Source organism: Ammodytes marinus (assembly GCF_949987685.1).
Source record: "Ammodytes marinus genome assembly, chromosome: 5".
NCBI lineage: Eukaryota > Metazoa > Chordata > Actinopteri > Uranoscopiformes > Ammodytidae > Ammodytes > Ammodytes marinus.
The window spans coordinates 5,417,486-5,445,441 of record NC_137234.1 but is presented as its reverse complement, the minus strand read 5'-3'; the positions used below and the strand labels follow the sequence as shown (position 1 = coordinate 5,445,441).

Genomic DNA, 27,956 nt, shown 5'->3' with positions numbered 1-27,956 from the left:
GTGCTTTAAGTCTTCTGATCTTCCACCTCTTTAAATGGAAAACAGCTCCAATTAATTCTGCAGTATGATTAGTAATATAACCTAAATATTCCATCCAGTGATATATACTGTATAGAGTTGCAGACGGTTTTTCTGTGTTATTCAAGGCATTTCGAGTCAATACAATTTTTAGTTTTTTTATTCTTTATTTATTTTTCATTTTTAGATACAAAGGCCAAACATAAAGGAATCCTCGTAGAAACACAATACTGGAATACAAAAAACAACTTCAAATCCAGTCAAAATTATGGAGGTCATATAGCAATAAACCATATACTCATATAATACCATGAAAAGACATCAACATAGTACATCGTTTTACTTAATCATATAAAACCTGAACTGTTGGGAAACAAGATATCTACACTACTTTGAATGTACTTAATACACATCTATGGGGGAAAATCTGAAGCTACACTATGTGACCAATAAATTGAAATTGTTTCAACCTAAACTGAATAACATTAGTCAATACAACGCATGCAGACGTGGAGAAAGAGGGCGACCGCTTATGGAATAGTCTGCAGCAATAATAAATATTGTACAGTGTTTGACACCAACATCCATCCATCCTCGACCTCTTAGTGGCACTGCTATCCCCTCATGCATTTTTTAAAGGATATTGAATTAATATTCATTGTTATCAAAACTAGCACAGTATAATATTGCACAATCCCATAATTCATAATTCATGGGGTGGAAAAGGTTTATAATACTGTGACGGGGGGAGGGGGAGGTGGCAGAAGCAGTTGATATGGCGGGTCGTGTCACATTGTCCAGTGCAAGCGTAAAAAATCTGTTTTAATTTGGTTTCTCTCTTACAGTCTTATCAGCGAGGTCTCAGCTTTGAACTGGAGGCGTAATGTTGGACCCTAAAGATATAGATGTTCTGTAGCAAACATTAACATCTACTAATATGGACACATCCCAGTACAGAGGTACTGTAGGGATGCATGTGACATCATCACACTTAAAAACAAAATGGATTCCCCCCCAGACTGTCAAAGTTCAGTTTAACCCAACAAAGAAACTGAACTGCCAGTAGATTATTATTTTTTTTAATACTTAAGTCTTTTTAATGACTATTATTATCGTTTGTTCTTCAACACACAATATTGATTTTATTTTTTACACAACTAGGAGCACAGCGGAGTGAGTCAGTAGCATGGACTGTACATAAGGAGCAAGATCTGCTTTGCCCTGAGACTATAACATCCATCATGAATTACAAACTAGTAAAATCTCTCTGTTTATTAAGATAACCAATGAGTAATAGACAAGATTGGATTATTATTGATTTAATAATACTGCTTGTGGTCATTGCAAGGCTCCTTTTGTCACTTAAAAAGGCAGATTATGCAACATTTGAATGAAAATATAAATTATAGTCACACAAAAATAATCCCTCTCAATGATCACTTCTGCCCCACTAGAATATGTGGTGGTGTGTTTATCTGCACAGTCCTCCTCTCTCTGGCTGTATTTTACATAGTAACGTTTGTTGGTATTGTTTTGTAAACAGAAGACTCAGGTATAAGCTCCTCCCAGCTCCCAGAGCACAGAGCAGAAGCCTCTCCACTTCTCCCTCCACCGAATGTTGGTGCCTGCTCGCCTGCTAGCATCGCCCCTGACTCTATAATTCAATTTCTAATGCAAATGTTGCATAGTCACCCTTTTAGAAATGGATTTGAAGTGGTGGCGTCCAGATCTGAGGAGTTTTTGAGAAAAATTTCAGCCCCATGCTGCTTTCTATAATAAATCCACAATTAACTATAAATCCATAATTTTTAAATGAACCACGTCATGAAATTCAATACTTGTCTTGTGCTGTAGCAGCCAATAACAAAAACTGGAATAACTGTCACGTGTCATGTGAAAAAATACGAAAGACACCCTAGGCCTAGGGTGAAATGATTTACTTAGGGATGTCAGATTGAAAACAATAGTTATTGTATATAATGCCAGCAGCTTGTGTGAATCTCACTACACAGCTATTATTCATTTCCTCAAGAGGAATAAAGTGTTTTTTTTTCATCACTTACAATGATGTCAAAGTCTTTTTGTTGTGGTTTATGACCTGCTGTCTGTCAGCGAGGGCGTCTCCACTGGGCGAGATCACATCTGTTTAGCTGTTAAACTGACGGATTCTGTCCCACAGCGAATGAGATTTGATCTTTTGTTCTGAGGTGGACTGCCATTTGTTATATTTTTTTCTTTATACTCCCACTGAGACACATATCTTTGGGTGTGTTTGGCACAAGATGAGTTGACGACTTTACACTGATTTTGGCCAGAAGCCTTTCAAATGTAGCCGTGGCCGCACACTTGGTAAACGTTTGAATAGGCTTTTTATGTGTAGACATGTTCAGTAAAAAAATTGAGGATTTGTGTAAATAGTGGGATGTTCACTCCGTCTGTTATTGGCTGCAGCATGTATATGTTTTTCCAAGAGTGAAGACTGTGTTTACTCTATGGATGTTAAGCCTCCGAAGCAGTTCAAACAAATGCACTGAGGGTTTTATTTACAAACTGTTTTAGAGAAAATACTAATTATACTGAAGCACACAAAGCGGGACACATTGATATTTTGAGTATTTTGAACACATTCAGAAATATATTTCTTGTAAATTGGTGTTGTACTGTATGTTGTAACTTGCTATTGTTTCTGTTAAGAGCAGGACACAAGTTTCTTACCAGATTTAAATCCGGACAATAGCTTTTTTTCACAATTCCGAAATCAGATTGTCGTATGTGTGGACTCACTTTTTTGTTAAACAAAAATGATCAACCATAAGTGTCAGTGTTACGATGAAGCATTAGGGCCACCTTGAGGAAAAATAAATAAATACAATAATTAGGAGAATAAAGTCGTAGTTTTAGGCTGTTTGTTATTGTATCATGTTTTCCCCTGTGTTTCATTGAGGAATCTGGTGCATCTACTTCTTTTTTACAAATGAGGAAATACTTAATCTTTGGGCAAATCAGCACCAGGATATCATAAACTGCTGTTGACTGTGTGTAGCACGGCCCGACACCTAAAATCAGGACTTTATTCTCACAAAATAACGACTTAATTCTCTTTTTTTCCCCTCTGGACTTGGCCCTAATACTCTGTCGCACAGTGTATCCTGTAAAGATAAGATATATTCTGTGTGTCTTGAGGTGAAGTGTTGGGTTAAAGGACGAGTGCAAGCCGCTAAGTGGAGCGTATATGTACATCACCAGCCGTTGGGTCTTGGAGGTTCAATGTTCCAGGTAGAACTGATCTCGGGTCAGAGTCCAAGCAGCACCAACTGATACGGCAGCAGCAGTCCCGTTACCCTTGACCTCTGGCACAGGGACCAAGGAAGGAGACGCCATCTTTGATTTTAAAATCTGACCCCAGGTCTGCTCAGCAGCAAAATAAGATTTATAGTTGTTTCTTGAAACGATCACAGATTTGGTTCAGGTGGAAAAGGACAAGCGATCAATTCAGGATATCAACAAAACTGGAACACTATGAGCTTTACTCAATCAGGGCCCTGGTAACAGTGGTTAAGGGTAACATCTCCCACCTCCACACAGCATGGGTTGAGGGGTTGCTGGCGTAGTGCTACTCTGGTGTTTGCTGCCCCCTAGGGCTGAGAGCAAGGCAGTGCAGGCGTGGCTCGAGAGGGAAGGAGGGAGGGGAAGGGGAAAGGGAAGGAGGTAGAGAGAGGAGAATGTTACTCGTCACAGCCCAGAAGCTCAACTCGCAGGGTGATGCGCTCGTGCCACTCCCAGGGCAGGATGCGAATGTATCGGCCATAGAACGGAGGCTCAAAGATGTTCTTTTTGTGAATGTTGTTGTCGCTGTTTCCCGGGAAGATCTGGACAGGGAGTAACAAAGATCATAGACGCCTTAAAAATCCACATAACAAAATAATTTAACAACTTAAAATGTTAGTTTACTTTTTAAGTTGGCAGCATTTTCATACCTATTGTGTTTAATTCATAAGACAGTACATTGTGCAGATTGTAAGAGATAATTTCCAGAGGACAGATGACCCAAAGTTAGCTTAACAGTAATAGATATTTCATCGGTTAAATCAGGGGGGAGAAATGTTCCACATCCTGGATTTAACGACTTCATTTGGCCGTACTGTGGTGCACATCTGGCAGGTGAAGCCACTGTCAACATAACTGGTTCCATATGTTTAGATGAGTGCGTCAGATACAAACTATGACTTCTGTTTTATAGAATTGTTTAAGACCACAAAAACAAACAACCCAAATGAGTATTTTTTTTTCATTAATTCAAAAGGACGTTTCTCATTCTACACAATGTATTATTATTTGAACCAAGCATTGTCTTCTAGTGCTGGATTCTACCCATCAGGTGTATTTTTGTTTGTCTCAATGTATCAAACATGTCGGCATTATGTTCTTATTTTGTCTACGTAAAATGTATATTCTGTTTTATTCCTTGCCTTAGTATTTTTGTTTCCATAATTGTCATATTTTTTACTCAACATTTGTGAGTAAAAATGTGAAAATGTCTGTGGCCTGAGCTGGCCTCACCTTGTCTGTAAATGTGGTCTCGTCCTTCACTATGGTCCAGGACTGCCCGTCGTTACTGTGAGCCACTTTAAAGGCCGTGACGAACTGGATGGAGCCGAAGTCTTTGGCCCCCTGCGTGATGATGCCTGTGATCTTCTTGGGCGACTCCAGGTCCACCTGAGCACACAGAAGAATTTTCACTTTAAATATCAAAGCAATGTGCAGCTCTATCCTGCATTGGAATAAAATGCCTCTTCAAAAATACAAACAAACAAAACTTTCTTCCTATTTCACAAGTATTAAATAAAAAAAATGGTGTGTTACTGTAGTAATACGAAGAGCTTTTGTGTCATAGTAATAAGCCAGCCTTGTAATCCTTATTTTCAATGTCCATATATATATATCACAGAATTTAATTTTTTTAATACATTTTTTCTTCTCCCTTTAACCCCGGCAGGTCATTAAGAATTTAGAATGTGTATAAACAAAGGCGGCAATGTTAAAACGTTGTTTGTTGTGACTCATATTAAATGTCATGAGATATTTTGACTAGGACTAAATATACTTTATTTTTAATTTGTTTTGCAGTATGTCCCTCCTGCTGCCCTTACCTGCAGCCACTCTGATCGGTTGTTAGTAGCAGCGGTCCATGCGTTGGTCTTGCCCTGTTTGTCCAGCCGGGCGTAGTGCGGGTGCCAGGTGAAGGCCTCGATGCCCCAGGTGCGGAAGGTGCTGGAGGCCGAGATCTGGCGGTTTGTCACCAGCCGAGACTTCAGGCCCATCGGCTCAGAGCAACCTGAAGAAGTGTTTGAATACACTGTGGAGGTGAGACCAGGTAGAGAGAGAGAGAGAGAGACACACACAAGAAGAAGAGGAGACAGAAAAAGAGAGAGATGGAAAGAAAGAGAGAAAGTATGATAGACAGGGGACGGACAGGAAGCAGCCCAGGCCAACAGCCAGTGGTGAAGTGAAGCAGCAAACAGACAGACAGCCGATGATGTGACGAGAGCAGCAGATGCAAGGCGGCGGATGTAAGGCGTACGGATGGACATGTGCAACTTTAGATTTAGCTCACATGGCGAGTCTTAAAGAGTCATTTCAGCTACCGTAGGTTATATAGTGATCCTCCAGAAGTTTGTCTTCAAATACTTTTCTGTATAATTCCATTTCATGTGCGCATAATGCTGTAACAGACTTTTCTAATGAGAGTGAGTTAGTGAAGCAGCTTAGCCATGCAGGTCAGATGACGGAGACAGAGGGTAAAAATTCACAAAACATTTGCAAACGTTCAGCTGCACTGTTGCTGTCTGGAATCATATAGCTGTTGTAACATTATTATTTCATGTTGATATCACTGTTGTCCACTTGATGGACTGGAATATATTACGTTGGTATTGAAAACGGGTAAAAAATGTCTTTACAAAATTTCAGAATTTGTATTTTGTGTATTATCTGTGTTTAAAACAAAAGTGCCAAAACTCATGCATGTTGGCTGTGATCTCATGCCCCCAAAAAACAAACGTGCTACAAATATAACACATTTGGAATCATGCACAAACTGAGAGGCGAGACTGACGGGGGAAGAACAGACACTGATGCGATAAATGAGACAACCGCCAAGAGAGACGGATATTCAACACAGTGTAATGAGGCCGGCGTGTTCCAAACGCACGGCAGGCTTCACATTAAAGGAACAGTAGGATGGACAGACACTGATGCAATACAGAAGACTTAAAAGAAGTATTATATTTGCCAGATTTGGTGGCAATTTTTGGCCTATTGCAGTAAAAAAAAATCCTTAGCAACTAGTGCAGTACGCTTGCCAGTAGTATTACTAAAGTAAATTTGATCATATGGTTTTGATTAAAGTGCGTCTATGTTCAAAGAAGTAGAATTTTCTGAGTAACATCCTCTGAAACTTGATCAATCACTGAGTGTAGGGCTGAAAACTATTAGAGAGGAAACAGAAAAGATGACTGTTGTGTTGGATGACAATTTTTCCAACCTGGAGTTTGAACGACTTAAGATGTGAACTAACAAACCAGCTTTAAACCTGCAGTGTGTAGAATTTTGGGTTTTATTTCCTAACAGATTTTGTAGAAAGTAATTATAATATCCATAAGTACATTTAATTTAGTGCATAATAGCTGAAACATTTTTTTTAAATTTTTTTTTCCCCCTCAGAAAGGGTCTCATATATGTCCATATTTCTGCATATTTTGGACCAAGGCCTAGTGCCGCCATCTTGAAAGTGTCATAGTTGGAATGTCATCAGGTGCATTGTTTAAAATTTAGAATTGTTCTTGTCCTTGAAGGCCACTGTAGCTTCTGTTATTATTCTAAAGGGATGGGGTTACCCAGGGAGCGTTGCATTCTAGAACTTTGTAGAACTTTCTTGATGATGTCATATTACACACTGCACCTTTAACATACCAACCATGTTTATGTAACTGTTTTGTGTGTGTGTGTGTGTGCGTGCGTGTGTGTGTGTGTGTGTGTTTACCGTTGAGCTCACATCCCACCAGCTCCATGCGCAGGGTGCAGGCTTTACGACAGACCACCGGGATGATGCGGATGTACTGGCCGATGATGGGAGGGTCAAACAGGTTGGTCTTGGTGCTGTCGTTGTCCACATTGCCAGCGAATACCTACGGAGAAAGGAGGTGTCATCAAAATGTCAAATGTACTGTTCATTTATTTTTCTTAACTGATAATTGATGTTTAGTGACAGTTGTATGTAGATTTATGTTTTCTACACATAACATAATAATTGTATAAAACATGATGTAAGGATGGTATTGTTATCGCAAAACTTTAAGATTTTTTTTTTCTTTCTCTTAACTATTTGTATAACACAAAAATATCACTGGATGAAAAGTTTGTTAGTCACTTTCCCACAGTTGTTCATTCTAACTTTAAGAAACCAGGTGATGGGTTATATTGAGTTTGAAGTATCTTGACTTGGATATATTTGAATGTGACTAAGGGGATAATAAATCAGTTTAAAAACAACCAAAGTGTACTGCTTGGTGCTGTGTTGTGTGTCTCCTGACCTGGTCCTTCCTCTGTCCGTCTGTCCTGTACATGGTGTAGGTCTTTCCGTCCAGACTGGAGGCCACCTTGAAGGCCTTGATGAACTCGGCCGTTCCGATGCGACTGGCTCCCTGCGTCACGATGCCAGTGAAGCGCATCTTTCTCTGCATGTTGATCTGAAAATTGTGGAAAGCGAGCCAACGTTTGCCAATTAAGTTTGTTTTTCGGAATAAAATCTAACCAAAGACTCTTAAATGTCAAAACAAAAATAAATACAAGTGCTGAGCAAAAGTCTGTTCATGTGTGCAAACCTGCAACTTTATTTTTTCAATTAAGCAAGTTATAAGAAATGTTTTCATAATATATGAGTGATTATTGATTTTTCACTATGTAATCTACTTGTACTGGGATCGTCTGTATTTGTGGTTTTTGTTTTTATTGAGTCAATTGTGAATTTTCTTTAAATATCTTGTTTATTCTGTTATACGTTCAACATGTATCATTCAATTATTTCTCAATGATATAATGATGGCGTGAGAATAAACTAAACTAAAACTAAACCAGCAGGGACTACCCCACTTAACGATCTAAACACCTAATGTGTCTCTGGCCTGACCTCTATCCATGGGTTCTTGTCGTGTGCGGCGGCGCTCCAGGCGTTGACCAGTCCCTTGTGGTGAAGGCGGCTGAGCTCCGGGCCCCAGCGCTGCAGACCCAGCACCGTGTAACGCACCGAGGAGGCCGAGATCTGGGTCTCAGCGATGCCCCCTCCCTCCATACCCAGCAGAGAGATACAACCTGGAGGGGGTATGTGTGAGTGTGTGTGTGTGTGTGTGTGTGTGTGTGTGTGTGTGTGTGTGTGTGTGTGTGTGTGTGTGTGTGTGTGTGTGTGTGTGGAAGGGGAGAGACAGGTGGGGGGTAGATTAGTCTCTGACGTCAGTGGAAGATTTCCAACTGTGGCCCTGATGCAAATTTTACACACAACAGCCTTTCAGAAACCCGATTAAAGGTTAAGCACTCATTTCTTTAGAAGGAAAATTCTCCGCATCAATTGCAGCATTTTAACCGCACCTTGAAATTCTGCTACTGTTTGGAAATCTAGATAGACTTTTACACTACCGCTGTAGGGAAAAATTCAGAGTGCACAATTTGAACAACTGATACTAATAAGAAAGAAAGATGTCACATACATAAAGACGTAATCAAAGTATAATACATATTCAGCCATAAATCTTACTTACACAGAACTGTCTAAGCCAAAAAGAGCTTTGAATCCACTTAAACAGAATAAGATATTGATTCCTCTTTTGGCTGACTCTCTGCTGCCTATTGATCATCCTAAAATGCAGCACTTTGGCCACCTGTCCATTCTCAATAATAATTCATCTCTTCCTTTAATTGTGCTTTCAATTATTATATTTAATATTGGCAATAGTACACCAATCCATTACATAAGGATCCAGTTAGTCTGTCTGTCTGTCTGTATGTCTATCTGTATATGTGTGTGTGTGTGTGTGTGTGTGTGTGTGTGTTTCTTACTTAATTTCATGTGAAATTACTTAATATATTAAAATCACAAGTTGTACAGAGTAAAATTTGTTTAATTCAGATGACAGTCATTTTTTTTTACATTACGTCATTTCTATCCATCCATTAAAGACTGGTCACACTTACGCAGTTGGCAGTGTTTCCCCACGTAAGGGCTCGGGCAGTGGCATTTGAAATCTCCGTCCAGGTCCCTGCAGGTGCCTCCATTCTCACATGGCTGGCCGGCACAGTCGTTCACATCTACAGAGAGACAAAATCACACCATCGTCACTTAACTTGTATTCAAACATTAATAGCTTATTGGTTGTAGCTTGGTCTGAAAGCAGATCACAGTAGTGTGTGTGAGTTAGCATCACGTGTCATGCTTCAGAGACAGACAAGGGGGTTTGAGATTTCTTCAACTGCTTCACACTGAGGTTAGTTGAAGCCATGCCGACAGGACCGGAGCTGTAGCAGAGAGAAGGCTAGAGAGAGGGCACTGCTTGTTTATTGTCATTAGACGCCGATAGATGTAGCCTCAATCAAGATATCTGAGAACTAGTTGCACCAGGAGCTAATATGTTCAGGATGTGGAGCATATGATGTAAAGATCACGTGAGTGAATTTGTTTGGCTGGGAGAGTCAGTGTGAAGGAAATGTCATAATACAAAGAAGAGTAAAAGATCATTCGGGGCCATTTCAGACCCATCTAGGATTCATTTAGTTGTAATTCTCTGCATTGCCTCTTGAGGGCGCCCCCACCAACACTATCTGTTCAGCATAAGGTCTGTGATAAACCCATCAGGGAGAGGAAAACGAATCAGCAGCATAAAACTGGAATGAACTCAAACTCCTTTTCATCTCTCACCCACAAGAACTGTCACTGTGACATAACCGGCTTTGAACACGCTCCACATTGACCACATATGCAAAATTAGCCGGTTGTATAGATGACTGCACAGTGCACACACACACACAAAAAAAAAGAGGGGGATTTATGTGAGTCGCTGGAGCTTTAATCCTTGGTGGTTGGAATAAAATGCACACACAACAACCAAAGCATACTGTGCGTTTCTATGTAACACACACACACACACACACACACACACACACACACACACACACACACACACACACACACACACACACACACACACACACACACACACACACACACACACACACACACACACACACACACACACACACACACACACACACACATGGCAGCATCTCGCTACCCACATGCTACCTCCATAAATAGCTCCGTGTCCAAAGGTTCATTTTCACACAGTCACAGGAGGAATAAGTTGTTTTGAAATGAGCATCCACCGACATGACACTTCTGTTTGTCACAGCTCATTCTTAATCACATTAAACAGACTATTTATAGCATCAGCTGAATATTTTAAACATCAACATCATGATGCTCTCTGATCCATTTCCTGTCTTGAAAACAAGTCAATAAGTAGTAACCTACCCGGGCGCGTATATATAGATACATGTTGACATATTCATTATATCAGGCATCTTCAGGTTTTAATAATTTATGAAAGGCTTTTTTAAAGAATAGGTAGTTTAAAGTGCGCCGCATCCTGTTGGCACCATAGAGAGATAATCTAGAGTTCAGGTTCATCTAGACAAAGTATTCTTGGGTCACCGCTTGGCATCTGGACCAAGATCTCCCTCCCATGTGAGAGAATACACCCTGCTATAACCCAGAGACCTATATCAGTAATTGGTAACAGACTGACACACATTGGTCGAGTCATGCGTCAGCTGGTGGCTGTCCAGTAATAGGATTGGGCACCAGGAGCAACATACTGGGCTGGTCAGCTCCAGTGTCTATATCCATTTATCTGACAACCGGAGGAGGTCAGGAGAGTGAGGAGCCTAAGGAAGCACATAGCTGCTCTCTAGGCAGATAAGATATGATAACACTTTATTGTCAGTTAAAACGAAAATGTATCTCGTGTAAGACATCCTATGATCCCAGTCCATATGTTTCTGTGTGTGAATGGGTTGGAGGGTGAGTATGGTCACAGTCCCACAGTCAGTGTGTGGGGAACAAGTCGGCTGCTGGTAGAAGAACAGGTGGATACACAATGACAGCAAAGGCCTTAAGGTTTGTTTAATACCTGGGTTACGCATGTCTGAAATAAATACACTCATAGTTGAATGAACTTATTGGAAGTCGTTTTGGATAAAAGCATCCGCTAAACGAAATGTGATATGATGCCCCGACATACAGAGATGCTTCAGGGGATAGCTTTACAACTTTAAAATACCAACCAAGAAAAACAATACTGATATCCAATCAGCTGTTAATACCTGCTAACAGTGCACTGTTTGCCTATGAATATAGATCGTCAGACAGACCATGACATGCATACACACAGAACACCACCACCATGGCTTGCATCCAACAAAGCCTATAGCTTACAACTGAAACAGTACACAACCACAATATTTAGAGCGTCAATAACTGTCCCAGCGTGAAGCGAGATCCAATACAAATCCAATGTGGCTGACTCAGATCAATGCAAAGCCAAGGTCAGCAGGCGGGGCATGTGGTGATCAGCAAATCTATCTACGTACAGGATCTGAAGCCAGCAGGATTTGGGCCTTTAAAAAAAAGGGGAAAAAAGGTGCAAGTCTGCATCTAACAGCCTTTATCTGATTTGATGTTACTATGTGAAAAGTGCGGATTGTGTTTTTTAATACGTAATGTACAGTATATGATGAAAACACTTTCCCATATAGTCTAGAGAGCAGTAACTGTGAGGAGTTAAGCTAAGAAAAGTTAAGAATCTATTGTTCCCATAAAAAATGTGTCCAACAATGTATTAAAGATCTTAATTTAAGGTTTAATTGTTATGTTATTCATCAATCTTAACACACAGAAATTGCAATGGGACTGTTGCAGAGAAGAAAAGCCTTTCAAACAATAACAACGTGAAATCAGGAAATTGCATATTGTTATATCACCACTCTCCCTGTTGCCATGATACAGTAACCAATGGGAGGTGTTCTGAAGGCAGTATGGTCACTAGGTAAAAACAAAATGGCGTTATTAAAATAAGGTTTCCAGATGTATAATTTTCTGTGTACTGTGTGGACTGGCTACAGTACAACAGGGAGCGCCGGGTAGCACCGAGAATAGTCTTGGATGGGATCTTTGCTGGAGGGACGCACAGCTTTGAAATGAATCTTCTGATGTCATACAAGTGTATTTACAGAGCATAATATTTAAAGTTGTTTCTAAGCGTTCCCTCTGAAAATATCAAGTACTGGTGACATCATATTAAGAGTACTGGTAACCAGTATAGCTGTGGTTCTTAAAACTGATGTATGCAGCTTTTTAATAAATGTATTACTATAAGTCTGCAGTTTTAAAAAGCAGATAATCTCGTCTTAACGCGATAAGTACATTGGCTGAAATAAGTTGGATTCCCTATATGAATGCTGGGTTGTAACACATTTACAGAAGAGACTTTCTGAACAGCTTTGTCAGTTTGATGCCACTTTAGTTTACGACTTGAAAGTCCTTGTAACATAAATAGAAAAAGGGAATCTGGAAAGTTGTAAACGATGGATTTCCCCCTTCTGAACATATCATTTATCCAGCACCGCACGATGGTTACGTATTTATACAAACGTGGTCGGTATTGTTTGTTTCTGAAGGATCCCAAGCAGGTGCTCAACCTCAAACTGCTTAGCGGTCAACAGAAGAGTCACAGATGTGAATAAACAAAACTTAAACCAAAGTGCTGATATAAAAACAGTTTGGAATTGAAAAAAGGAGGATTTGAAAATTCCATCAACTAATTTGCTATTTAACGAAGCAACGCGGAACTTTCACTAGTGTTTTTACGACACTAGTGCCAGCTGTTGTAAAAATATGTGTTACGGCGTGCCGCTGGCGCATTCATTTGTTTAGGAAGTGAGTGAAAGAGACAACAGGATGCAGAGTGATGTGGTAATGTATTTATATGTGACTATGTCAGATTAATAATGGTAATATGACAATGGTGCCCGCTGAGAGATCAGACCCGAGCAAAGGCTTTAATATTTACTTTTCACTGATGGTCTTGTTTGCTGTTACAGGTCATTTAAGATCATCAGAGGGAAAATTAGATTGTTTCGTAAACATTTAAAAGTTCCTCGTAGGCGGTTTAAGTAGACCTTGAAATCTCGGAATCAGGCAAGTCAGGATAAAAAAATAAAACTTGATGTCTAGTCTCAATAATGAACCGTTTAGTTTCCCACAGTTGAAGGCTGTAGAGTTCAGTCATATCAGCAGTATTTATTTCATGAGACCAGCCTCTGTGGTTAATTGTTATTACAGCTTTAATAGACATGTTGCCGTTTCCATGTTGATGTTTACCTGTGAATGTTCAGTGTCGCCAGGCAAAACTACTAACAGCTGCGTCTGCTATTTACGACCTTGTTGTGAGTCCAGGTAAGCAGCTTTGAGGATCTAATTGGACAATCTAGCTTGTTTGATGCAGGCAATGGTGAACCAGAAAATGTATGTAAGGGTCAGATTCATGACAGCAGCAACACACACACACACACACACACACACACACACACACACACACACACACACACACACACACACACACACACACACACACACACACACACACACACACACACAGGTGGCATGGAGCCAATGTGCCCACACTACCACATCCTGGGAAGAGCTGAAAACTCTCCCAAAACAACAGAAAAAGCAGCACAGGGGCATACACAACCCATTCAGCGATTTCCTGGAAGCAATATTAACCCTGCCTTAATCTGCTATGAAAATCCTGGATTCACTGTTTCCATCCATCTGCCTTGGCCCAAAGCGAAGTGAACAGCATTGACTTCTCTCTCTCTTTCTCTCCAGCTGAACACACACACACACACACACACACACACACACACACACACACACACACACACACACACACACACACACACACACACACACACACACACACACACACACACACACACACACACACACACACACACACACATACACACACACACACACACACACACACACACACACACACACACGCTCCTTCCCTGCAATTCCCATAAAGGCTTTCAGGCCAATTTGACAGGACAGTCAGAAGTGCTGCAGTCAGACTTGAGTAGAGAGTGTGACATTGTCAGGAGGGCAGACTTGATTCACGGTTCCGCCTCCACGTTCACTTTTCCGCCCGGCAACAGAAGCTGCGCTGACGTTGTGAGCGCTCAGCGTGGACCGCCACTTTCTGTTGGCTAGGCTGGCACAAGGGAAGAACCGTGTGTGTGTGTGTGTGTGTGTGTGTGTGTGTGTGTGTGTGTGTGTGTGTATATGCTAAACAGTCTGTATATGAGATCATGAGCTTTGTGTGTGGTGGTTCATGTGGGTTGAGCGCCGCACACGTGATAAAGCTTTTTCCAGTTAAGATTTCCGTGCTCCCTTGATTTGTTTCTCAGAGGAATTTCAGTCCTTCAGCTCTGGAATATACATTGTAACTTCGTATTGATATAAAAACAAAAAAACTGTTTTGTTTCAACTTATTTCCCATAACTGACAGTAGGGCTTGAAGAGGAGGATTGTGCTATTTTAGATACTTTATTCTATTCCCAAAATAAGTCCATCTTCCACTTATTGTGGGCTTACCACACTCAGCGGTTTTCTATAGCTGTTGTCCTTCTCTGTTTCACACAAACCATAGGAACTGGCTGCCGTTAGCCTCACTCCATGCCCCCCCACCCACACACACACACAAACACACACACACACAAATTAGGGAGCACTTAAACTGTCACAACACAGTCATCAGTAGCTGTGAATGGAGGGGCGCCTCCCTGACCAAGTCCTCAACGGGGGTTCTCATAAAACAACCCGGTCAAATAAATGATCCTTGAGGGATTATGTAATTAGTGTAAATGCTTTCTCTGCAGAGGGCTCTTATTCTGGCAGCCAAGCTAAAAGTAGCTGCCAAATGACTTGTGAGTGAATATAAGGATCCTAATGAGCTGTGATTTGTGGTCCTCTGAGGGTAAAAGAAAACGCAAGAAAGATAACATTTTCAAATGATAATGTTTAGAGCATAAATATGAGCTTGGGGATTCTAGATAAAAATAGATGGTAGCTTGGAAACAGCTTAACGGCCTCAGATGGTGTATGTGTAGTTTCACTAAGGTTTGAAGCAAAGATGAACGGCAAATCTTTTTTGTGTGAAAGGGCAACTTCCTGGCAGGGTAAAAAAGGCGGTCAAACGCTGATATCACCGTTGATTTTGCTGCTAGCCTTGACTCAGAAATAAGAAGTGTAAATGCTGAGGGTGTGTGTGTGTGTGTGTGCGTGTGTGTGCGCTTGTATGTGGTTGCATTTCTCAGCCTCAGCATGCAGCCAAGAGAACAGAGAGCACCTAGTTCCAAGAGTTAGGACAGACACGACGGCCCAAAACAAGAAACACAAAAACAAACACAGACATCTTTCTCTCCTCAAATCCCATTTGCTCTGTTACCTTGTATCGAACTTAAATCTGCCCCTTGGACACCTAGGGTAAAAAGGCATCATACATGATCAAAGAAAAAAAGAAATAGGTTTTTCTTCTAAAGGTGGAGTCACAGATTCTGGAGAAAGCTTGTTGTCCAAATCAGTGAATATCTCCTCACGATCAGCTACCTGTCTGTACTAATAATCCAGTGTTAATACACAGCCTAGGCTCTGTGAACGGACATGTTGCTATAGCTACGGTGTGCTCCTTTGTTTACATACCCGTTTAAAGAGCGTTGGCTGTGTATTAACACCAGTTTTTTTCTGTTTCAGCACACACACATTATGGATAGTGGAAATATTCACTGATTCTGACAAAAAGGTGATTTTGACAACAAGCGTTGTCCAGAATCGCTGACTCCACCTTTAAGTCCCACTAAATGACTTCTGTGTGGACACGTGGCCACTGTTATTCCACCTCCTTGGAGCATAAACAGAAGCCATCTGTTACTGTGTGCTTGGCTGTAGGCGGTCGGAGGAGCACAGCACATGTTCCCACGCATTTGCTTCCCTGTCTTAGTGCTGACCCTGAATGAACCAACCTGCCAACCTGGTGTGAGTGAAGTGTGAATGAAGCTCCCATAAGGACAACATCTGTCTGTCTGTCTGTCTGTCTGTCTGTCTGTCTGTCTGTCTGTCTGTCTGTCTGTCTGTCTGTCTGTCTGTCTGTCAGGTGAGCAGCACTCACAGCAGCTGTCTTCAGTGTGTCAGGTTAGATAATATAAACAGGGACTTCATTAGGCCATTTAATTGTATAGGAATGTATATGTAGAGTGGGTAAAAAAAGGATGCTAGTATTTAAACGCAAATTAAGAAATTCACTTGATGTGCTGATGTAGTAGTGAGCTTAAAATAGTGAGCATGTACTGTAGTGATCTAATACAAGAATGGTGGTGTTTTCCTAGGATTATTCTGAATAATATTTAATCAATAATAAAGAATTGTGCTCTCAACACCTCTACAAACAATCTTAATGACACTGTCAGATGTATAACCCAACCCAGGAAACACTGATAGCTATTAAACATCTTTCAATATAATTCTGTTTAAGCCATTGAAGAGGCAGCAGAAACTTACTGGTCTGGCAGTGGACTCCGTCGTAGCCCGGCTGGCACTTGCAGACGTACTCGCTGAAGACGTCTCCTCGGCGGGACTGACCCGTCAACTCGCACACGGCATCGTTATTGCACGGGTTGGGGTTGCACGGCCCTTTGGGACAAAAACAAAGACACAGAAGAGGAAAGAGAGCATAGGACAAGATTAAGGATGGTTGAGCTGTGCAGCATGTCTACCTTTTTGTCCCCCTAGGAATGGGTTTAGGGAAAAGGATTGGGTTGATCCATGTACATTTAAAAAGATATATAATTAATCTATTATTCACGACTATTTAGCCTTAGAGGTGCAAGTCACTCATTTTCCAACCACATCATATTGAGCACCATTAGTTATGTATTTATTGGTCTACAACATTGTCATTGTCTGACTATATCTTAGAGGCTTGGCTCACCAGTTTCAGTCTCATTGCAGGTTTCTCCAGTGAAGCCATCAGGGCAGATACAGATGAACGGCGCCCCTGCCCCGGTCACACACGTTCCACCATTAATGCACACGTTCACTTTACAGTAATCACCTGAGGGAGGGGAGAGAGAGAGAGAGAGAGAGAGAGAGAGAGAGGGTTACAAAGTGACTAATACATTACACAACGCAAAGGCTTAAAGAAGATAGAAGGAAAAGGATTTGGCTAAGGGAGGGCGTACTAGATAACTGGCTATTAATCCTGTTTGATCGAGCTGGGGCTTGTACTCTTCATTTTCCTGACAGCTCAGCATTTCCTGTCAAACATCTGATATTTCCAGTAAAGAGTTTCAGAACAGGAAGAGCACCATCAGATACTGTAGCAGCAGTTGTGACTTGTGAGGCACAGTTTGTATCCCTTGTTGTACAGTATTTAGTCCATTTGGGCCCTATGCAGTTTTTAGATACCAGTTTAAATGTTCAGTAATAAAGAGTAACAACTGGACTATGAGTGAATATCTTGTTTTCTCCCATTATTACATTTTCCACTTCATTCCCTTGTTGTGCTGGCGCATCCAGACTAAACACTAAACCGCCCGCTTGCAGGTTGGATGTGTCGGTCTGAACAGCTGAGTAAGCCATCACTCACACAGTAAACACAACAACACAAACACTGGATGCTTCCACCAGCTTCTCCGATGTCCGGCCTGAACCCCATAATGTGGCAGTTCTTTGGGCACGAGGGAAATCATGTCAGCGTGTGGTGGGTGAAGTAAGAACGCAATCAAGAGGAATGTGGTGACATTTAAAAACAAGAAGACTGAATCACAGTCAAAGAGACTTTTGATTTACAGTAAAAGAGGGTTCTGCCCTTTGAAAAAAAAACATTGCCAAGAAAATCTTCCTGGTAAAAAGTGGAAATAAGTGACGCACACAACATTTTGGAATTTTAGCATCTGGTACATTCACAACATAGGATGAACGAACTACTCATTACTTTTCTTCTACAATATATAGACGCAGTGTAGCTTTTTTGGAAATGGACTTCACAATTATACCTTGTTTTGACAGTTAGAGTATAGTGGAAGGGTATTTTAAAACCTGTGAAGACGGTTTAGGCTTTTGCGAGTTAACACTTCTCGTTTGGATAATTGTTAAGGAAATTGAGGTTGGACCCCAAGTGTGAAATTTGGCGGTTTAAGTAGCAGTGTCTGCCATACATACTAAAAAGGAGTTGTTACCCCTTCTTTTCAGCAGCTATCTCTTCGGTATACCTCAGACAAAGCAGACCCGTGGGAGTAGATAAATATATATTTTTTGAGATTTCTACAGGAAAGAAAAGTGGCATTTTCGTCCTGCTGAGGGTATAATTCACTGAGGCCACGGCTGAAAATGGCATTTTGAAAGGCTTCCAACTTCCTGGGAATCGCTGTGTCCTCTGCCCATCCTTCTAACCCCACACTAAACACACACACATGCACGCGCAGTCGTGCACACGCACACAGACTTGTTCTCAAAACACTCAAGGATGAGAGCATTCTGAGTAGACTATTCAGTGCAAGCTCTTGCCAACAGTACAGCATTGTGGAAAAACCAACTAGAGCTTCAAAAACTAAAGGTTTAAAACATTTGTTTTGTCTTTTTTTTTTTTTTTTTTTTTACAAACTGAATGCCTGTGGAATGCATTAACAGTTCTTTTAGCAATGGGAAGCTAGGCCAGCAAACTCCCTAACTTCTTCTAAATCTCAGTTAAAACTAATGCATTTCTTGTAGTTTTACTACGAGTTTGTGTTTACATTTGATAAAACTTTGTTCTGGTTATAAGAACTTTGTTTTAATGAATTTTTCTTGCCAATTTTACTTTTGTTTTGTTTACATTTTTTTTAATCTTCTCTGTAAAGAACTTCTAATCTTTGAAAAGTGCTATACAAACAAGGTTTATCATTATTATTTTAACCTCTGATGTACAAAATCTTGACTCTATTTGTTGTCCCTTAGTATCTGAGGGGATGAAGGGAGATTTGTGTCATATTCACTCAGAGAGAAGGAATGAGATCCACTTTGCCAACATCCTGTTTGGCTGTTTATCCTGTGAACTGCACTTCCCAAGGATGTCCAGTGTTTTCTTATCAGTGCTGTATCCAGTGTCAGGGCCTACAAGTGCATTCATATCTCATGGGACGGCTACAGGCAACGGGCCAGGCTGGCACCGCCAACACATTCTTATCCAGAACTTGCTGCCTGTTTACGTTTGGGAGGGAACACAGCCTCCCTTCCTATACTGGCAGAGGGTCACGGCTCCCTCAAGAATGTCTGAATGCCTTTAGTGTTGAGGATTAGTGTTGTATCAATGACCTTCCAGGTATATTTCTAACTGGTGAACCTGAAATAAAAGGTTTAGCAAATAAACACCTAAATGTAAATGTTGGATGTTTATATTAAATACTAAAAATAGACAAAAAACTCAAAATTTAAAAGGTACTTGATTGAAAAAACAACGTTTTTGCCTGTAGTGTCTCGCTGTAAACTCAAAATAAAGATAAAGACCCCACTAGATTTAACTGTCTCTTTAAACGTAGCTTCGCTTATTGTCTGCCCTGACTGAAGGGTAATTTAGCTGGAAGCTTCCTGGGTTTATTGAGGAAATTAAATTTGCGATACATTTAGTCAAGGTGGTCAGCCAAGACAACGGTCCAACCACTAGATCCTCCATGAAGTTATGCCACTGTCTGCAAAAACCATGTCTGTTTAAAATTACATAAAGAAAAGGGTGATTATTACAGGTTTTTTCCACAGTCCTGCTTTGCACAAGGGTCACGAGACCAGACACACTCAAACAGCCCAAAAAACAAATCTGAATTTAACCACTTAAGAATGATGCAGTCATCTTTCTTTGTGGTTTTCCACATCTCAGCACTGTATAAGCTCTGCAGCTGTTTCAGAGGAAACCAGAGATTCTATCTTCATTCAACAGCTGACCGTCTAATTCAGATTCAGATACGCATTAGTTTATGACGGGGAAAATCCGTGACCGTTCCAGTGTTTATGCACCACATATCTGGAACAAACTCCCAGAAAACTTGAGGTCAGCTGCAACAACTTTCAGCAGACTTTTCTGTTTCCCTTTTAACCTTTAACTTTTTACTTTCTTTGTTTTATTGTCTTTTAATGCAATTTATTTTAATTTTCTAACAGTTTTTTAATCGAACTTGTATGCCCCTGTAAAGCCCTGTGAATTGCCATGTGTCTGAATTGTGCTATATACCGTAAATAATATTAACATTACGTTTATTGATCACAGCAGAATTTGACTTTCATTCAATTCCAACTGACACACCACAGTTTTTGTAAGTTTGTTAGTATCACAAAAAAAAATAGTAATATCTTATCGTATAATATTAATATATGTGCTTTGGGATGCTTCTGGCCTTTTGCTATCGCCGGCACGGAGGCATACCAATACAAGTATGAGCATGAAGCATAAGTTTGTCCACTGACCTCAATGATAACCCTCTTCCTGAAGTAATGACTCGTACATCTCTTTATTACAAGAACTACAGTCAAAACAAGCCTGAGCATGTAAATGTTTTCTTGATAATTAAGTAAATGTGCTCCTGTTTCAAAAGCAATAGTATATCAAGTGTTTTCAGTATGTAAAACACACTGATATTTATTTTCAAATAAATTGCATCATAAAAGAGTCATCCGGGGATATAAAAAACATGTTTATACGCGTGTCAAAAAACAGCAGTGTTAAAAGACCCAAACATGGTGCCCCACTTTGTCGTGACCACAGTGACAGAGCAGAAAGGCATGTGGAGTTATGTTTGGCAGGACAAGCCCTTTCCACAGGGCATTGTGCTTTTCTCTCTCTCTCCTTATGAGTCATGGTCTGTGCCTTTCCTGCGAGGCATCAGTCCAAGAATGAGCTTCAAATATGATCCAAAAACACAGAACAGTTCAAACCGGTCACATGGTCATTCAGTGTCCAATGAGACCCAACAACGAGAAGGTGTGTGTGATTCTGCAAAAAGCTGGAGCTCAACGACACAGCTAGAGTTGGGCGTGTGGAAGAAGTTTTCACTAAAGTCCAATGTGAAAACAAATCTTTAGTTAGTTTCAAAAGGCAATACAGATGATTATGTTCAGCATTCATGCATGGAGAGAAGACCAGCGCATCCTACTCAGAGCAATGCCAGGGTCTTGACTGAGTTGTATACACAAAATTAGCTGCTTTAAACCGAATGGTTGACATGGTACCTAACTAACAGAACACAGAGGGTTTCCTTTAACGGAAGCCTCTCAAATACAAGACAGATACAGTGTGGGATTCCGCAGGGTTCTTCACTTGGACCACTGCTCTTCTCGATTTTGACAAATGATCTCCCACTTGCTTGTAAGGAAGCCTGTGTGTCTACGTACGCAGATGATTCGACAATCTACACGTCTGCTCGAACAGTTAAAAGAAATTACCTCAGCTCTCAACAAAGACTTGCAGACAGTATTTAACTGGATCACTGATAACAAACTTGTTCTGAACATATCCAAGACTAAGAGCATAGTATTTGGATCAAAACACTCACTAATCTCTCAACCTCAGCTGAATCTGGTGCTGAACAATGCTGATATTGAGCAAGTACAAGAAATAAAGCTTCTTGGTGTAACTTTAGATAGTAAACTGACATGGTCAAGACATATAGATTTAATGGTGCAAAAAATGGGGAGAAACATATCTGTTGTCAAGAGATGCTCTTCTTTTTTAACACCACATCTGACCAAACAGGTCCTGCAAACCTTAGTGTTATCACACTTAGATTACTGCCCGGTGGTCTGGTCAGGTACCACACAAACTAATCTAGGGAAGCTACAACGGGCTCAGAACAGAGCAGCTCGCCTTGCCCTTCAGTGCACAATGAGAGCTAATATAAATGTCATGCATGACCAACTCCTCTGGCTAAAAGTAGATGAGAGGGTAAAAGCTTCCCTTCTCTCATTTGTGAAAAATATCAATGTACTCAAAACCCCTGATTGTTTGTATAGGCAACTCACACTCAGTTCTAATGCACACACATACCCCACTAGACATGCCACCAGTGGAAACTACACTATTCCACAAGCCAAAACAAATTCAAAACAACGTACAGTGTTGTATAGAGCTATGGTTGAATGGAACTCCCTCCCAGGGCATATCTCTAAAAATCTGAATAAAACTGGGTTCAAAAAACATGTGAAACAACACCTAATTGCTGTCCGCATTAGAGATTAGAGACCTGCTATTTTTATATTTTTAAATGCTTTTTGTTTTTTTTTATTTTTATTTTTTTATATGTTTTTCTTTTTTGTATATGTTTTGTGTGGACCCCAGGAAGAGTAGCTGATGTTTCTGCATCAGCTAATGGGGATCCTAATAAAATCAAATCAAATCAAATGGTCAGATAGGTAGAATAACAATGGGACAATCAAGTTTGGCTCTGGATGACTCGATGCTCATTTGAGTCTGGGAGCTTCCAGGATGGCCCACACCTAGGGTGTCATCAGCCCCCATCAGACTGATTTAATTACAATAGAAAGTCCAGAGAGGATACATAAATGAGAGGGAATACACTTCATACAATGATCAAATAATGAATGTAAAGACAAGAGTAGAATTAAACTAATCAATGTAAAATTGGCTTCCACAGGCGTCATGTCAATGCAATATTTATAATGCAAACATATCAAACAATAACAAATATCCCAAAATTATCGTGGTCATGATTTTATCCATAATCTAGCAGCCCCGCCTCTGAGGACTGTATGGTACATCCTTCTCTAGAAAGTCATTTAAGGTCTCTGCCGCGCTATGACTGCAGATGAAGACAGAGGAGCCAGTTCAGGACATAGAGGATGGAGGGTGGATGTAAGGACACTGACTGCTATTAGGGCCCATATTAGAGAAACAGCGAGTGCTTATGAAGATAAAACTGCACTCTGTCCAGTGTCCGCATAAGAATCACCTCGTTATAAGTGAGCAGACAAACCATAATCAGTTTAATGCAAAACAAAAACATCTGGGCTCAGAGGTGTTTTAGGGTTTACTGACAAAAACATGCTAACGACAAAACATCACCATTAGAATTGTTTTAAAGTTAGTTTCAAGATTCAAAACCATTCCAGCAGTCGTTGGCATCGAAATTCTTGAGTCTAAGGCGGCTCCCTTTTAACAAAGCAACTATAGGAATACAATTAATAAGAGAAACACCGAAGTGAAGAGCAAAAATAACATGGAATTGAGTATGCTAAATGATTGCGCTAAAATAGTTTGAAATGGCTGTGAAGGAACTAGCTTGTTAAAGGGATTTGTTTGAAATTAGCTTAAAAAGTCAAGTTTATGACAAGTCCATAAATCTGCTCCATACCTGCCTGTTATGGCTGAGAAATGCATGCATGAATTTATACAACATATTTAAACATGTACGTGTGTGTGTGTGTGTGTGTGTGTGTGTGTGTGTGTGTGTGTGTGTGTGTGTGTGTGTGTGTGTGTGTGTGTGTGTGTGTGAGTGTGTGTGTGTGTGTTGGTGCTGTCATGAATTTGACCCTGGTATGCACCTGGCATGTGTGGTTACGTCAGTGCTCTTAAAGCCTTAAAACAGTAAACGCTGTCATGCAAACACTGGCATGCTGCTGGAGCATATAGGCAGGCAGGCAAGTATGGGAAAGAAAAGTGCCACACAAACACAAACACACACACACACACAGATAGAGAGAGACACACACACACAGAGATAGACATCGAGAGACAGAGAGAGAGAGAGAGAGACACACACACACACACACACACACACACACACACACACACACACACACGTCTGACCCTTGTTAAGGATGTGCTGGAGCATAATAACAAGGCTTGAGACCAAAAAACATATAACCGGTGACCAACAGAATGATGACCAGTGCAGTCGAATGGCAACGTACTTGTCAGTCTTGTAACAATTAAACTTTATTCCCGTTATATTGAGCTATGACTTTCTTTTCTCGTAAAATTACGACATTATTCTCATAATTTATTTCGACTTTTTCCCTCAACGTGCATGGCCCTAATACTCCGTGGTAAGATGAGTACTGAGTGTTGGTTATATAAAACAGAAGGTAACTTAAGGCCTAAAATAACCAGAGTCTGTCAATATTAAGATCAGCGGGACTCCAGCTGTATAGGTTAAGCTTTCTGTAATCTGTGAGTGCTACTCTAGAGCAAGACAGTCTGTGCTGCTGATGCTCTAAAATAAGGGCTGGCCACTAAAAATACACAAACTCATCACCATCAACACAACAACAAGCTCCTATACGTACTGTCGCTAAAGTAGAGAGAGTAGAATAGTCTTTATTATTGTCATTGTACATTTACAACCAAATTGGACAAAGTCCTACCCGTGCAAACAGTAGGTTAAAAATGTTTTTTTTTAATATATAAAAATATTTTTAAGTTTCTAAAAACTAAAGTAAAAACACAACATACGGGGCGCCCTTAGCTCAGTTGGTAGGGTGTACCCCCCATGGGCCTCGGCCAGCAGCGGACCCGGCTTCGATTCCAGCCCGCGGTCGTTCTCTGCATGTCACTCCCCTCTCTGCCCCATTTCAACTCTGTCGCTACACTATCAATAAAGCATAAAAATGCAAAAAAAAAAAAAATTTGAGAAAAAAAAAAAAAAAAAAAAAAAAACACAACATACCACACATACAAGACATGCATTGCATGGTTCATACTTGATATTGCATTTTCAAGTAGCATTAAGTGCAGAATGGCTTTTGGATAAAAAAAAATTCTTAACCTGTTTGTTTGTCAATAGTATGTTGTACCTACAAATCAATACTATCAATAAATTGTCAATAAGTCTTTGATATGAACCAACGTTTGGTGCAAACATTTCTACTAATTGGATTTAAGTTCTACCAGTTTTGTCTTTGGCTCACATGACAGGCGCGTAAAATATTAAACGAGGCAGATTGGAATGTGGGGCGACACAGACACTAATAAAGTGGCCAAAATTAGAAGATACTCCATATTGCAATGAATCATTGATTAAGGAAGCCATTCAAAATTCAAACGTTCCTGTCCTGAGGGATCTGGTGGGAAAAGTAATAATAAAGTCATCAGTGTTCAAGAAGATCCAGATGGTAAGAGCTAGATTTGTCACACACACACACACACACACACACACACACACACACGCACACACACACGCACACGCACACACACACACGCACTTATTTGTACGACACCAGCTCATGCCGTCCTAAAGATCTTTGCTAGTGCGTGCCGGCGATGCGTGCATTTGTTTAGAAAGTGAGTGAAAGAGAGACGTTAGGATGCATGGCGATGAGGTAATGTATTTCTATGTGACTATGTCAGTCAGATTAATAATATGACGATGGTGAAGGTATAGGTAAACTTTGATTTAGTGTCGTTGGGGAAATATTAAGCGACTTTGAGTTTTCAGAAAAGCACTACATTAGTTTACTATAACTGTCAAATAAAAAAGGTGAATAAATACCCAATCATAACTTTAAAAAATAAAAATCCTTGTAGGAGGTTTAAGTCAATCCAATAATTGTCTTATATTTTGTCAATTAAATGTCATTTTACACCAACAATTAAATGTGTACCAATATTATCTGAAGGGTTTTCATAAGCACTGGCCAACATGCACAAATTATACACACACACTGACACGCTCCTGCCACGCGATTGGCCCAGCGCTTGGCTATATTTAGCCGTGGTTCACTCAGTCGCCCTAAGTCGTGTTGTTGTGAGAAAAGATTGCCTCAGCGCGGACACAGAAAAAGAACAACATTTTCTTCTTCTCTCTTCTCGGCAGCAAACGGACAAGTGAGTTACAACCTGCTGAATTAGGCCTTATCAGGTTAGACACAGGGGAGCCAAACCTCTGCCCTCAGCTGTTATTCTGCCCTGTAAACATTGATACAGCAGCAACAAGTCACCACCCTCCCACCACACACACACACACACACACACACACACACACACACACACACACACACACACACACACACACAGTCAGAAACGTGACTCAGTGTGGTGGGGTCAATGCAACCAACCACACCTATTCTCCCCGGACGTCCCGTGCACGATCATTCATTAACAAACATGTTGGAATGTGTTCTTCTCTTCAACATAATTTAAACCTTACGAGGGACTTTTTAAATGTTCATGAAACAGTCTCATTTTTCCACTGATGATCATATATGACCTGTAACAGCACAACAGCGGTGCATCCGATGGTCTCTTTCACTCACTTCCTAAACAAATGCACACACCGCCAGCACACGCTAGCAAAGATCTTTAGACCAGCAGTGGCCGCTAGAATCAACTAAAACCAAAAGTTCCTCATTGTTACTTTAAATTTCCATTCACACAAAAAGACGGTTAAAAGAAATAAGATAGCATATCAACATTTATGTAATGCACCATAGATAGTTTTTGATGGTAGTCATCACTTTTGGCCAAGGGTTTCTGTAAACATTTTTATTTTAGGAAAGGTCACATGCAACTTGCAATGCATGAAATGCTTCCCTGCGTGCACACCTTTTCCAATAATTCTATAAATGATTGAAAAAAACACAAGTTGGCTGATAGTGAGCATGGGGAATACATTTCAAAGGTTAGGCTGTGTGTTATCTAAAAGGAAAAAAAGGCAAAAGTCCAATGTTGCCCTTAAAACCTCCTGTCTTTCTCAACCCATTTCATGAGGGCTGCCCTTTGTAAATGTGTAACAAGAACTAAGTGGAAAAGGAACCTTTTTTTCTCCTTTTTTTACATTTGGAAAATATATCTTCAGACCAAGGAAAACATTACTGTGTGTGATATGTGATGCCTCCTTCTCTCCGGTCTGTGAGCAGAAAATGAAAGCAGGAGAATCAGCCCATTTTTACTCCTTTGTCCATCGGCCTTAATGTGTTTTTGATGCATAGAAATGCAAACAAAGCCAACCGCCAATGGCATTAGGTTAACACTGGACAAGTATAATAGCCAGCCTGTATAGGTCATGCTCCAAAAAGGGGCAATGCACAAAAATTGCCCTAAAGCATCTTCTGCAGTGAGGGCATTCCTATGAACTCTTAAAAACTAAATATTTTTTTATTTTAAATGTCTATGAACAAACGTCTATTCTTGGAGCTTCAGTGCCAAACAATGTGCCACATTCCCGTCCACTTCTCCACAAGCATCAAGCTTGAACTTGTGCTGACAGATGCGCACCACACACAGCGTTGGAGATGAAGTGACGGTTGACAGCCAGACTAGTAGGCTAATACATCATAATGTGTAGCCTATAATGAAACATACAGTAAGGGACTAGCGAATAAGACACATGTTGGGGACCAGCACGTGAACAACTACATGTCCACTGAATTGGAAATTAAAAAGGAGAAAGTAAAAATACACGGAAAGAGAGAGAGAGATATAGAGCAAGAGAGAGAGACAGAGAGAGAGAGAGCAACTGTAACATAGGCTACAACTCAACTGGCAACTTAACGGTCCGATGACCTTAACGGCGGCGGCTTGAACTGTAAACAAACACAAAGAAGCAACTTACCGTTCACTGCAAACACGAGACAAGCTGTGAAAAGTTGCAGCCAAAGGAAAAAACTCTTCTCCTTCTTCATATTTCTTGTTTTTTATATTATTTAAATAACTTATTTAGCTGTAAGTCAAAGTTATAACAGACGTGAGTACAGTAGAGGAGGGGACAAGTCTCTCCAGACGTCGTTG

At 40.5% G+C, this 27,956-nt stretch overlaps 1 protein-coding gene across 2 annotated transcripts; it reads right to left on the bottom strand.

Moving 5' to 3' along the window:
- Positions 1 to 186: 186 nt before the first annotated feature.
- On the bottom strand, positions 187 to 27,956 carry LOC307250677 (lactadherin-like). 2 transcript variants are annotated; one of them, XM_080027823.1, is made up of 11 exons: positions 27,781 to 27,956; positions 17,178 to 17,300; positions 16,748 to 16,879; positions 15,639 to 15,671; positions 9,265 to 9,378; positions 8,207 to 8,388; positions 7,611 to 7,766; positions 7,061 to 7,205; positions 5,169 to 5,353; positions 4,579 to 4,734; positions 187 to 3,887 (listed from the first exon to the last, which is right to left on the bottom strand). In XM_080027823.1, exons 1-11 carry the CDS (start codon positions 27,848 to 27,850, stop codon positions 3,744 to 3,746), a joined length of 1,440 nt encoding a protein of 479 aa, XP_079883949.1. In that variant the 5' UTR covers positions 27,851 to 27,956; the 3' UTR covers positions 187 to 3,743. The 2 variants fall into 2 exon arrangements, with proteins under 2 accessions (XP_079883949.1, XP_079883950.1); XM_080027824.1 differs by lacking the exon at positions 15,639 to 15,671.